General features: G+C 35.6%; 1 protein-coding gene and 1 non-coding gene across 2 annotated transcripts; both read left to right on the top strand.

The window, feature by feature from the left end:
• The first annotated feature begins 2222 nt into the window (after positions 1–2222).
• Positions 2223–2294, top strand: TRNAM-CAU (transfer RNA methionine (anticodon CAU)). Its single transcript has one exon. It is a non-coding gene; the product is annotated as a tRNA-Met (tRNA).
• Positions 2295–4836: 2542 nt separating this feature from the next.
• Positions 4837–5202, top strand: LOC145076250 (uncharacterized). The gene has a single exon (XM_079022196.1). It carries the CDS (start codon positions 4837–4839, stop codon positions 5200–5202), a length of 366 nt encoding a protein of 121 aa, XP_078878322.1.
• Positions 5203–12982: the final 7780 nt, after the last annotated feature.

Raw genomic sequence — 12982 nt, 5'->3', positions numbered from 1 at the left:
AACTAGAGGAGATTGTAGAGTTACACTATTTAAGTGGTTACTCGGTTGTACTGTTTCGTTGTAAATGGTTCAACACACATGAGAAGGGATGACATATTATAGAAAACAATATCATCAGTATCAACATTCGTTATAGTTGGTACAAGGAACAATCGTAAATGTTAGCTACACAAGCAAAACAAGTTCTTTTTTATCTCCAAGATCCATCTCGAAATAGTAACTGGAGGGTTGCGGAAGAAGTTCACCACCGAAAACTTTGGGATCATCCATCTATTGGTGTTGTCAACGAGATAGATGTTCCACATGTCACTAACTCGTCTGATTTTGAGTTGGTTGTCGATGTAGGTAACTTACATATGGAAACCGATTTTGATGAAATTGATGAATCAAGTGTGGTTGTCGAGCCTGTTGAGGAGTATGAAAGTTTTATTGATGACGAAAATGAAGCAGCTAAAATATACTCTTCAGATGATAACAAAGAAATATATGTTTATAACCATGATGATGGTCTTGTAGAAAAATATTATTCCAGTGATGATTCCGATTGATGGCATCATATGGTTATTATATATATTTTTATTATGTGTGTTAGAGCATCCACATCGGTCTTTCAAAGATGGCTTGCAAATGAAATGGAGGTGCCATGTCACTAATATTACCTCTTTGTCTTTCAAGTGCTGCAAAAAGTGTTGCAATGCCACTGTATCTTTTAATCTTTTATATTGTTTTATATTACTTTTCTTTACAATAGTTTAAAAAACACCCATAACAAATAATTATAATGAGTAAAAGGATAAATAATTTATTGGCAAAACATTATGAATATATATATATATATATATATATATATATATATATATATATATATATATATATATTACATTATTAATCATAATTAATTTTAGATTTATTTTAAGTTTTATAAATTAATTGGTGATGTGTCAATGGGGTCCACTTTGAAAAGATAATTTGTATTGTATTGATGTGGATGATAATTACAAAGCTGACGTGACGTAATTGAAAGATTAGTGACATTGCATTGATGTGGATGGTCTTATATTTGTGAAAATATGTTATTTTATATGCTTATTGTATGAATATTTGATGTAACTGTTAAAATAATGTTGTAAATTTTATTATTCATTGTCACATAAATTGTTTATTCTTTTGATAGAAATCTCAATCAAGGTCATGGTAGTTGTTGCGCGAGGGCATGACGGAGATGGCTGGGATAGACCACCTTTGGAGTGGAAATCGTCTTTTGACAGCATATGAGTCTTGTATGCTATTTGCTTCCTTTGAATATATGTATTTATCTTGACTAAAATTTTAAATTGTTAACGTTTGAATTCATGTGTTGATGTAGCAAAAACCAAGCGTGGAAAGGGTAGAGACATAAACCTCATTCAAGAATACAAAAAAAAAGATAAAACTCCTCTACCTGTTGTGAAACCTTCAAGTGCGTGGGAAAAAGTCATAGCATGTTTGTTAGTCTAATTTCCAATAAGATTGCAACTAGCATCCCACCCTAATATACAAGTTGGTCTAAGGTTCCTGATAGTGCTAAAGATCGCATATATATGAGGCTTAATGTAAGTATAAAATGTTTTATTTGTTTATTTGTTTATAATTTTTAAATATATATGTTTACCAGTTTCTTTTTTGCAACATTTATTTTAACATTGAGTAACATAGAGGTATTGATGCTTGGGGAGGGATTGTTGAAGGAATTCAGAGAGATTGTGTGAGTCGATACAGGGGTAGGAAATACTAGCGATGAGGAGTAATTTCACATTTTAGAAATTGCATGATTTCGTTTTCTTAATACCTTGACTGGTTTGTATGAAATTTGATGTTAACTTTTGTGTTAGCTTTGATTACTTTTGGATTTAATGGATGATATTATGTTTTAGTACAAAATCTAGAAATATAATTAAAACGTTTTGGTACAAAATCTGGATATTTATATAAAAATATTTGTGTATAAAATTTTGAAAAAAAAACCCATAATATATTTATTTAGAACATGCGGTAGAAACTTTTTTTTTTTGTTTATGTAGAGTAGTAAACAAACAATCTATAGAAACAAAACTTTGTAACTGGAGTATGATTATGTTGAAACAAAATGTTGTTTTAAAATAAATAAATAAATAAATAAATAAAACTTAACCACTAGGTCTGTTTATTAATTACTACTATTAATTTGACAATATTATCAACAAATCAGAGTGGCGCAGCGGAAGCGTGGTGGGCCCATAACCCACAGGTCCCAGGATCGAAACCTGGCTCTGATACAAGAGAAAAGCTTCTGCATCTTTTTAAAACTGACCCTTTATTTCCGTTTTTCCTGTTTTTGCCCTTTTACTTTCTGTTGATTTTTATACTTGCTAATGTAGATTCTACTTTTCTGAGATATAATATCGGACTTATTAAAAACTTTAATAATCATTACATTAAATATCATTTACGTCAAATATATATCGTTAAACCATTAATGGCCCCAACTGATGATGGGAAAAAGAAAAAGATATTTTTTATGAACATATAAATGTAAAAACTAAAAAGTGGTGTGTTTTTTTTTTTTTTTTTTTTTTTTTGGTGTGTGTGTGTGTGTTTGCTTCTAAGGTCAAGATTGTAACTTTCTGTTTTTTTCTTGCTTATGTGATCCTGTAAAAAGTAATTGCTCTTATCAAATACTATATAAATGTCTCATATCATAATAAAAGGTGTTGCATCCTTTTATGTTATCAAAAAGGTTTTCCTTCGTAATGGTCATAAAGCAAAACACCAAGGGGTAAAACTGTTACTTGGTAGCCCTTGCGATTCAAACATGAATGTTACTCAAAAACTCAAATCCAAGAATTTCTACCAATAACTTAAATGTTCTAATTTTAATCCATCTTAATAACTTATCAACTAAATTGTCAAGGATTTATGTATACGCACAATCTTCAATGACATTCAAAGTCTTGTAAACAGTGTTCTAACATGATGGGAAATGATAAGTTTTTAAGTTCACATGATACCTTGACATATCTTTTCACATGATTTCATTCAACACTATGGTTAAATATCTCATTTATCTCCATACAATGCATGTTGATTTCTAATGAAAAAAGCAAGAAGCTAAAAGCCAACTTGTTCACTAAAAGGGGAGAGGTAAAATTCATCTTTAAAGACTCCCATCACTTTCACATACCAAAATTAAGCAATAATTACATTGTCACGATCTTTACAATAAAAAAACTTGACATACATTACATATATGGATAATTTTAAAAGACAATTTATATTAAAATTTAAAATTTCCCATCCACTTCACATACCATAATTAAGCCCCTAATGACATTTTTTCCTTGTCACATGATTTTACATGTTGGATCTCTGTGTCAGAGATCGCATAGTGAAGACCTAATGTTTGATGTTAGATATTTCCTCATTTTTCTCTATGGATCATGCAATTGCTGCAGTATTGAGGTGAAATGTAATTACCCTTCTTGGCTAACTGATGTTGGTGACTGAGTATTTAAAGTATTGGACTATCGGATTCTGCTGGTTTTCGCTCGCCTTTCGTTTACGTTTGCTCTTCTGTTATGTTAAACATCACCTACTTCGTTCTTGCTTTAGTTTAGTTTCTACAACTTTGTTTATATTTTTTTCTATTTCTTTTGTTATTGTTTTCCTGTACTCTTTGGTGGTCCAGCTTCCCGCTGGTTACTCTCTAATAAATTTCGTTGTGCAAATATATATAATAAATCGACAATTTATACGAAATTAAAAATCTCCCATTCCCTTCACATACATTAATTAAGCCATAATGATTTTTTTACCCTTGTTACATGATTTTTATTATAAGAAGGATATTCAATTTTTCTATAAAAAATTTAACATGCATTGCATATAAGAATAACATAAAAAAAAAAAAAAAACGATTTATATCGAAATTTAAAATCTCTTGTCCTTCTTCACATACCATAATTAAGTCATAATAATATTTTTATCTTTGTCTAAAGATGAGCAAAAACCGAATTGAAAATCGAAAAACCGACTAAACAGAACACCCGATAATAACATAATAACTGAAGGAGTTTGTTTAATTTTTTTTATAGAAATATTACTGTTTCGGTTCAGTTTTGTGATATAAACCGAACCGTAATAAAAACAAACAATAGGGACTTTCTGAGTTAAAAAAATAAGTTAGAGACTAAACACGCAAATTATCCCAAACCACAGGGACCATTCGTGTAATTTACTCTATTTTCTAATACTTTACTATTGCATAGTCATTTTAGTATATTTAAATTGAATATTGTACGATTTATAACAATCGTATTTTCAATGGGTTTAAACCCAAAAAAAAACTAAAAATCTATGAACTACAAACCTAACCCGTATCCGTTTTAAAACTAACTCATACTCATCTTTGCCTTTATTATGAAATTTGACATACATATACATTTCATACGACAATACAAATTAATACAAAAATGTATATCCAAAAAACACCAAAAAAGGTTCAAATCCAATTAATCCTTTTAGAGGTGGAAGATGAAGTTCATATTTAAAGCGACCCATCCCCTTTGGATACATTACATCAAAATGACATTTATACCCTTGTCACATGATATTTACACAAGCAATATATGAGGTGTCGAAGTTAGAAGATGGACTTAGGAGCCCCCCACCCCGAAGTTAAATGTTTCCACTGCATACTCATGAACACAACAGTTCCACATCATGATCACCAATTCACCATAACCTCTGAAAAAAACACAAGATCCTCCATTTCATTCATATAGGCCAAGATTTCAAATTCAACCCCATAACAAAACAAACATGGCTTTGAAACCTAATGCCACCACTGTTTCATTAACACCTGCAAAAATGGCGACAGAAACTCCAGTCAAGATTGGCACAAAAGGAACCGTTGGATCTCTCATGATGAAAGAACTCGAGTATTTCAACATGCTTGAGGTTAAAGTACACTCTCGAAAGCATAGCTTACAAGTAGCGGAAGCAGCTACAACTTCGGGTGAACAAGCAGATTCAGCGACTAAAACCCCGAAAAGCAAGAAAAGAGGCAACAAATTTGTTCCAAGATTCTGTTCTGTGATCGATGTAGCAGATATCAATGGACCTAAAATGATCTCGGGGTTTAATTACAAGACTCTGAAAGCCGATGTTCGTAAATTACAGGTTTAGTTTTTTGCAAAAATGTCGGCGTGTTTTCATTGATATTGTTGTGTTGCTTGATCTACTTGTACTATTTTCTTCGAGTTTTGTACCATAAATAGCAATAAAAAAAAATTACTACATGTATTCAATATAACAAGGGAACGACACATAATCACGGATGTGGCTCAATCAAGATTAGAAAATTGTATGTTTTTTTTAGATGAGTTCACAGAGGATTAAATTCAAACTTCGTTACTGTTTTCTGAAAAATTATTGGTAGAGATTCCACCTAATTTGAAGATGAATTAGTCTAATTCAAACCTCGATCAAAGGCGTTGAATATTAGTGAAGTCAACAGTTATTGACTAATCAATTGATCAACAGAAAAAGTAATGAAATACCCACAAGAACATTTAAATCCTTAATGAACATTGTTGAAATCAAATGTTAATTTAGAATACAAAGAACAAGTACCGAAGAAACTGTTTTTTAAGTCGATTCTGTAAAGCTACTGTAAGAATCTTTATGTTTTTATGGATGATTCAAGGGCTGTGTAGCGGTGTGTATTGGAAGAAGACAAGACAATATCCAGACACCAATTCACATACGCACATACGTTGGAAAAAGAAACTAGCAAGCACAAATTCCGAATTACAAACAAAAAACGGAGAAATAGTACAATCTGATCAAAATTCAACATATGTAACAAAAGTCAAAATTATCATTAACTATTTAACTATTTATAATTAATCTTTTTGGATAAAAATATTGGAATCCTAAGTCAAGGAGAACTTGCAAACCAAGCAATTTAATTTATGGCTACTTAGTTTTAGGAAACTGTGTTTAAGTCGGTTCCTAGTTTCTATATTCTGATTCATAAGTCGGTAATATATATATATATATATATATATATATATATATATATATATATATATATATATATATATATATATATATATATATATATATATATATATATATTGGGTTTTCTGTGCATCAAATACATTCTAAACTCGGCAGCAGAAAAATCGAAACAACGATATACCTAAATGTACATGCAACCTATAGATCTATGGCTTCATGCTAATTACATCTACCCTAGAAAACATACAAACAAAAAAAAACATACCTCTTATGTAGCCCTTCATCTCCATGCTTGAGATCTTGATCTTCCATGAAATTGCTTGGATTAAAGGACCCAAACCAGAATATCTCTAATTGTATCACACCCAATGACACCAAAGAGTAGAATAAAAATAACTAAGAGAATGGTCAAATTACCAAACCCAAAGAGGGTTAGAAATCGTCCCAATGGGAGGAGGAAGAATGGTTGGCGAAAACTTCAAACCAAGGTGCAATGAGGAATGAAATCCCTACGGCCCTATTTATAGCATTGGATCCCTCCTAAGGTTTAGTACTCCTTCCCATGTGGGATGGAGGCATAACCACGAAATTTCACTCATTTCCCATGTGGGATGGAGTGAATTTCATCCAACCCTAATTCCATAAGAGTCCTGGTACATTCCTGATTAACCAACTATCGATTAATGAACATTCAACCCTTTAATTAACTAAACTGTTAATTAATTCCCATAATATATTTCCAAAATATATTTCCAATTAGTTTCTAATTAATTATTAATCATAATAATTAATAAACCAATTTCTCATTTATTTATTCTACTCAATTTAGGTCTTGAGGGCAACCCAAAAGGACCTTGTTATTATTAGAAATATTCTCAATAGTTAATGACCTTGGACACTATTCCAACAATACACACACACACACACACATTAGAATCAAGTTATGATTTCAGAATGTAACACAATCTAGTTGAGTTTTGAGTTATTTTCTCAATATATTGGAGAGTTTCATATTATTATTTTTTTTTATCTTGAATTGGTATTAGAGCCTAGAAACCGAAGGCTGTGAAATCGGTTCAAGGAGGTCGGAGCGACTTCAATTGTCTGTCCGATGCTCACACCAACCAATTACACTATCTGGTCCTGCGTATGAAGGTGGTGCTTAGAATTCACAAGGCTTGGACAGTGATCGATCCAGGAACAGACAAGAACGAGGAAAAAGATTACCTTGCTACGGGGTTGCTTTATCATGCAATTCCAGAAAGCTTGATAATGCAAATTGGTGATATCGAGTCTTCAAAGGCTCTGTGGGAATCGATCAAGGCTCGCTATGTAGGGGATGATAGGATGAAAGAGGCAAGATTACAAACCCTAAGCGCTGACTTCGACATGCTGAAGATGACATAGAAGGAATCAATCAACAGTTTCGCTGAAAAACTGTCCGGAATCTCGTCACAATCGGCAGTACTTGGTGAAACGATTAAAGAATCAAAGATGGTGAAGAAATTCCTCAATTCGTTGCCAAGAAAATACATCCACATGGTGGCCTCCCTTGAGCAAGTCCTTGATCTGAAGATGGTGGGCTTCAAGGATGTGGTTGGGCGGTTGAAAGCCTACAAGGAGAGGGTGAAGGAGGCTGATAACGACAGAGAAGGGCAGATGAGGGTGATGTTTGTGAAGTCTCCAGGCGGTGGTAGTTTGAGCAGTAGCGTTGGTTCGAGTAGTCGGAAGTCGTAGATTCATTCAAGGAGGAAAGGGGTTGGTGGATCAAATAACTTAAGTGGGTCATCAAATGGGTACAAGCCTCGACGGACCCACGACCCAAAACAGAATGATAATCGACCCACTGATCAAAACAGGCCCAACTTTGATCAAAAGCCCAAATCCAATCCCAATCCAAACCGTAAACCGAAAAAGACCTGTCCAAAACTATTTGTTACCGGTGTGATAAACTGGGCCACTTCGCGTCTTAATGTCCGGACCAAATTAAAAAATTACAAGAAAGTAATTTTGCCGAATATGACGATACCGACGAGACTGTATTTTTACAAGAGGCTGTATTTTTAAACGAAGAAAAGGTGATATCTTCTCGATACGACTCACAAGATAACGATGTGTGGTATTTGGATAATGGGGCAAGCAATCACATGACGGGAAACCGGTCATTTTTCTCGGAACTCGATGAAGGCATAACCAGGAGGGTTAAATTTGGAGATAATTCGTGTGTAAAAATAAAGGGAAAAGGTGCTATACTTTTCCAATGCAAGAGGGGTCAACAAAGGCTAATGACGGAGATTTACTACATACCGGATCTCAAGAAAAATATTATTAGCCTCAGACAAGCAATCGAAGCCAGGTGTGATACTCGAATGAAAGACAACAACTTGACCATGAACGATGCCGATAATTCCTTATTAATGAAAGTACAAAGAACTCCAAACCGCCTTTATAAAATAAAATTAAAAATTGGAGTTCCTATTTTCCTTCATTCGAGACTAAGTGAAGATACATGGCAATGGCTTGCAATACTTGGGCATATCAATTTCGAGTCAATGAAAAAGATGTCCAAGAAGGGTCTAGTCAAAGGGTTACCCCAATTTGATCATGAGAATCAATTGTGTGAGTCTTGCTTGGTGGGAAAGCAAATAAGAAAGTCATTCCCAACTATGAAGACATACAAAGCAAAACAACCATTGGAACTAGTTCACGGTGATTTATGCGGTCCGATCACGCTGGCAACCTAAGGTCAAAATTGGTATATTTTTACACTAATTGATGATTTTTCACGATTTATGTGGATCTATCTCATGAAAGAAAAGACACTTCAAAAAATACAAAGCTTTGGTGGAGAATGAAATTGGAAAGCCTTTGAAAGTGTCTAGAAGTGATCGAGGAGGTGATTTTACTTCTCTCGACTTTAATTCTTTTTGTGATCAAAACAGAGTCAAACACCACCTTACCGCCCTATATTCTCCACAACAAAACGGAATTATGAAACGAAGAAACCGAACACTTACGGACATGACCCGAAGTATAATGAAGGCAATGCATGTTCCAAACTACTTATAGGGAGAAGCGGTAAATCACTCTACAAATTTAATCAATTGTGTTTACACAAGAGTCCTTGGTGATACAACTCCTTACAAAAAGTTGTATAAAAGAAAACCGAATTTAGAAAATGTTCGTATATTTGGGTGTCTAGCACATGCAAAAGTTGAACCGGTTAATCTAAAGAAGTTGGATGCAAGATCAAGACCACTAGTGAATGTTGGTTCCGAACCGGGTACGAAAGCTTATTGGTTATTTAACTCGGTAACACAAAAAATAATCATGAGTTGAGACGTTATTTTTGATGAAACCAAAGGGTGGGATTGGATTAAAGAAGAAGGAACCAACAATGAAGAATCGGGCTCATTCATAATACCATGGGACTATCCGAGAGACGAGGCAAACAACAACCAAGGAAACGATGTAAATAATGATCCAATTGAACTGATTGAATTGGATCATGAGATTGGAGATGGAGCGGAAGTACAAGATAATGAATAACCAAGTCTGGTAAATAATAATGTTCAACAAGGAGTTGCAAATCAAATACCCTCAAGAACAAGAGTACCTCCAAGACCATTTCAAGATTATGAGCTTGATCTTGATAATCTCGAAGAAATTCTTCTTACAACCAATGACGAGTCGGTATCTGTTGAAGAAGCAAGGAAATAACCATAGTAAGTCAAAGCCATGGATGCATATATTAATTCGATAAACAAGAATAATACTTGGACTATTGTGAACAAACCTATGGGGGTGAAGCCAATTGGACTCAAGTGGGTGTTCAAATTGAAGAAAGATGCAGATGGCACCATTAATAAATACAAGGAAAGGTTAGTTCCTAAAGGTTACGTGCAACAACCCAGTATTGATTTTCAAGAAGTATTTGCCCCGATAGCTCGAATTGAAACCAATCGATTTCTTATAGCCTTAGCCCCTACTCATGGGTGTGAGCTTAAACACTTAGATGTTAAAACGGCATTCTTACATGGAGAATTGAAGGAAACCATTTATGTATCGCAACCAAAAGGCTATATAAAGAAAGGCAACGAGCATAAAGTATATCGCATTACGAAAGCACTATATGGTCTAAGACAAGAACCTCGAGCATGGAACACGAAGATTGATGGGATTTTGAAGAGTATGAAATTTCAAAACTGCATGAAAGAACCATCGGTGTACCGAAAAAGTGAAGGATCTAACTTTCTAATTTTAGCAATTTATGTTGATGATTTATTTGTCATAGGTGCAAATTTGAACATAATAAAGAGGTTCAAATTAGATATGTCCAAGAACTTCGAGATTTCAGATCTTTGAAGATTGACTTATTACCTTGGCATTGAAGTTAGCAAGATGAATTGGGGATTACTATAAACCAAGAAGCATATGCTCAACGCATTTTAAAAGAATATGGTTTATATGATTGCAATCCGACCCACATTCCAATGGAACCGGGAAATAAGGCCGAATATGAACCCGAAATCGACCCAACAGAATATCGAAAGGTGGTAGGATGTCTTAGATATCTCTTGAAAACAAGACCCGATATGTCATATGTGGTTGGAGTTGTTAGCCGATACATGCAAAGTCCAAGAGAATCACATGTCGGTGCAATCAAACATATCCTTAAGTACTTACGGGGAACAACGGGATACGAAATCAAGTACGAAAGGATGGGACAAAGGTGACTTATTGGTTTTAGTGATAGTAGTCACAATGTTGACCCAGATGATGGAAGAAACACAACTGGTCACATTTTCTACTACCTTTATCTCCGATAACATGGTGTTCGCAAAAGCAAGATATTGTTGCTTTATCATCTTGCGAGGCGGAATTCATGGCAGTCACGGCGACCACATGTCAAGCAATATGGCTTCAATATTTGCTTGGAGAAATCATGAACAAGGAGCAAGAGAAAGTGGTTCTTAAAGTTGATAACAATTCGGCTATCAAACTAACGAAGAATCCCATCTTTCATGGAAGGAGTAAACACATTCACACGAGGTTTCACTTCATTCGTAATTGTGTTGAAAACAATCAAGCGGAGGTGGAATACAGTCCTAGTGAAGAACAAAGGGCAGATATTCTTACAAAACCGCTAGCTCAAACTCAAGGAAACGCGGAGCTTGATCAGGATTATTACATGTGTATGTGATTATTTGATATATGTTATATGTATGCTGGGCAAGGCCCGATCCATTACCCAGTGGCGCTCGATGTTGAGCAGGGCCCGATGTCGGGCTAGGCCCGTTGTATGTTTATTGTATATATGTTATGAGGTAGTTTGAGAATTCACTAAGCTTTGTGCTTACGGTTTTTAGTTAATGTTCCAGGTACTTCCGGTTCCAAAAGGAAGAGCTCGAGTTGACTTCATCGCACACACCATTGGGATTCCACATTTTATATTTACTCTCATTTCACTAACATTTTTGTAACGACCCGTCTCCGGTATGATAATTCTTTGGTATTTATTTTGAAGTTTTAAAAAGGGACTCGGCGAGTTCATAGCCTGACTCGCCGAGTAGGGTCGGGATTTCGAGCACGTGTTAGCTGGCGACTCGGCGAGTCCATATTCTGGACTCGGCGAGTCTATCCGTCTGGGAGAAACCCTAAATCCCCGGGTTGCCCACTATTTAAGCCACCTTATAGCCCCCAATCTCGCCTCCTTCACCCTCTAAAGCTGTGAGAAAACCCTAATTCGATCTTGAGTGTTTTTAGTGATCTTGTGTGCATTTGTGAAGGCTTGAAGAAGGAGAAGAAGAAAGGAGCAAGGAGAAGGATTGTAGAGCAGAGATTCAAGGGAAAGCAAGAGCTCTTTGAGCCGGGGAGATACCGGAGCAGCAGCAGTTAGCTTCCACAGCCATACACACAGCAGCCAGTTCACGAGGTGAGTTTCCTTTCAGTAGGAACGGGTCTAAGGCCACAATGTCGGCCCGTTTAGCTAGCAGTAGTATCCGGATTTTGATCTGATGCAGTAGTTAGCATGTTTGATGCCTTCGTGGCTCAGACAGGATTATGTGTGTGTCATGTTAGTGATATGTTTATGCTATGTTCAGTCAGCTTCGGACTTCGGTCCGATGTCAGCTTCGGACTTCGGTTCGATGTAGGGGACAAGGTCCCAGTCAGCTTCGGACTTCGGTCCGATGTCAGCTTCGGACTTCGGTTCGATGTAGGGGACAAGGTCCCAGTCAGCTTCGGACTTCGGTTCGATGTAGGGGACAAGGTCCCAGTCAGCTTCGGACTTCGGTCTGATGTTAGCTTCGGACTTCGGTCCGATGTAGGGGACAAGGTCCCAGTCAGTCAGCTTCGGACTTCGGTCCGATGGAGGGGGCAAGGCCCCAGTTTGTGCTTGATATGTTATTGTATGGTATGTGGTAGTTTGGGGGAGCTCACTAAGCTTCGTGCTTACAGTTTCAGTTTTGGTTTCAGGTACTTCCGCTAGCAGAGGGAAGAGCTCGGGATGATGGCATCGCACACACCACAGCTTCAGCTTTTATCCTGGGAGTTGATTTAGTTTTTGATTTTGATATGACATGGATATGATACAGTTTTCCGCACAGTGTTTTTATTATGTTTGGGATACATCACGTATGGTTTTTATGATATGACACTCAGATTATGGTTTTTGGTTATATTGAAAAATGAAATTTTTGGGTCGTATTTTTGGGTCGTTTCAAGTTGGTATCAGAGCCTTGGTTTGAGAGATTCAGATACACTTCCGGGTGTATCTGAACTCAAACTAAGGGGAAATAAAAAGATTTAAAAAAAAAGAAACTGTTTTCTAAAGAATTTTGAAAGCACTTAGAAAGAAAGAAATTTTTAAACGAGATAAGGGTGTGGTGCATGCGATCAGCCGAGCTCAAGTAAGTACTCCCAAATTACCCATACAAGTTAT

Source organism: Lactuca serriola, chromosome 9, assembly GCF_051521515.1.
Source record: "Lactuca serriola cultivar US96UC23 chromosome 9, Lser_US96UC23_V15, whole genome shotgun sequence".
Classification (NCBI taxonomy): domain Eukaryota; kingdom Viridiplantae; phylum Streptophyta; class Magnoliopsida; order Asterales; family Asteraceae; genus Lactuca; species Lactuca serriola.
The sequence above is the reverse complement of the archived record's forward strand: the minus strand, read 5'-3'. Positions and strand labels throughout refer to the sequence as shown.

What these genes read in the sequence shown, in the direction of transcription:
- LOC145076250 (XM_079022196.1), top strand. Translation starts at nt 4,837, where the DNA reads ATGGCTTTGAAACCTAATGCCACCACTGTTTCATTAACACCTGCAAAA.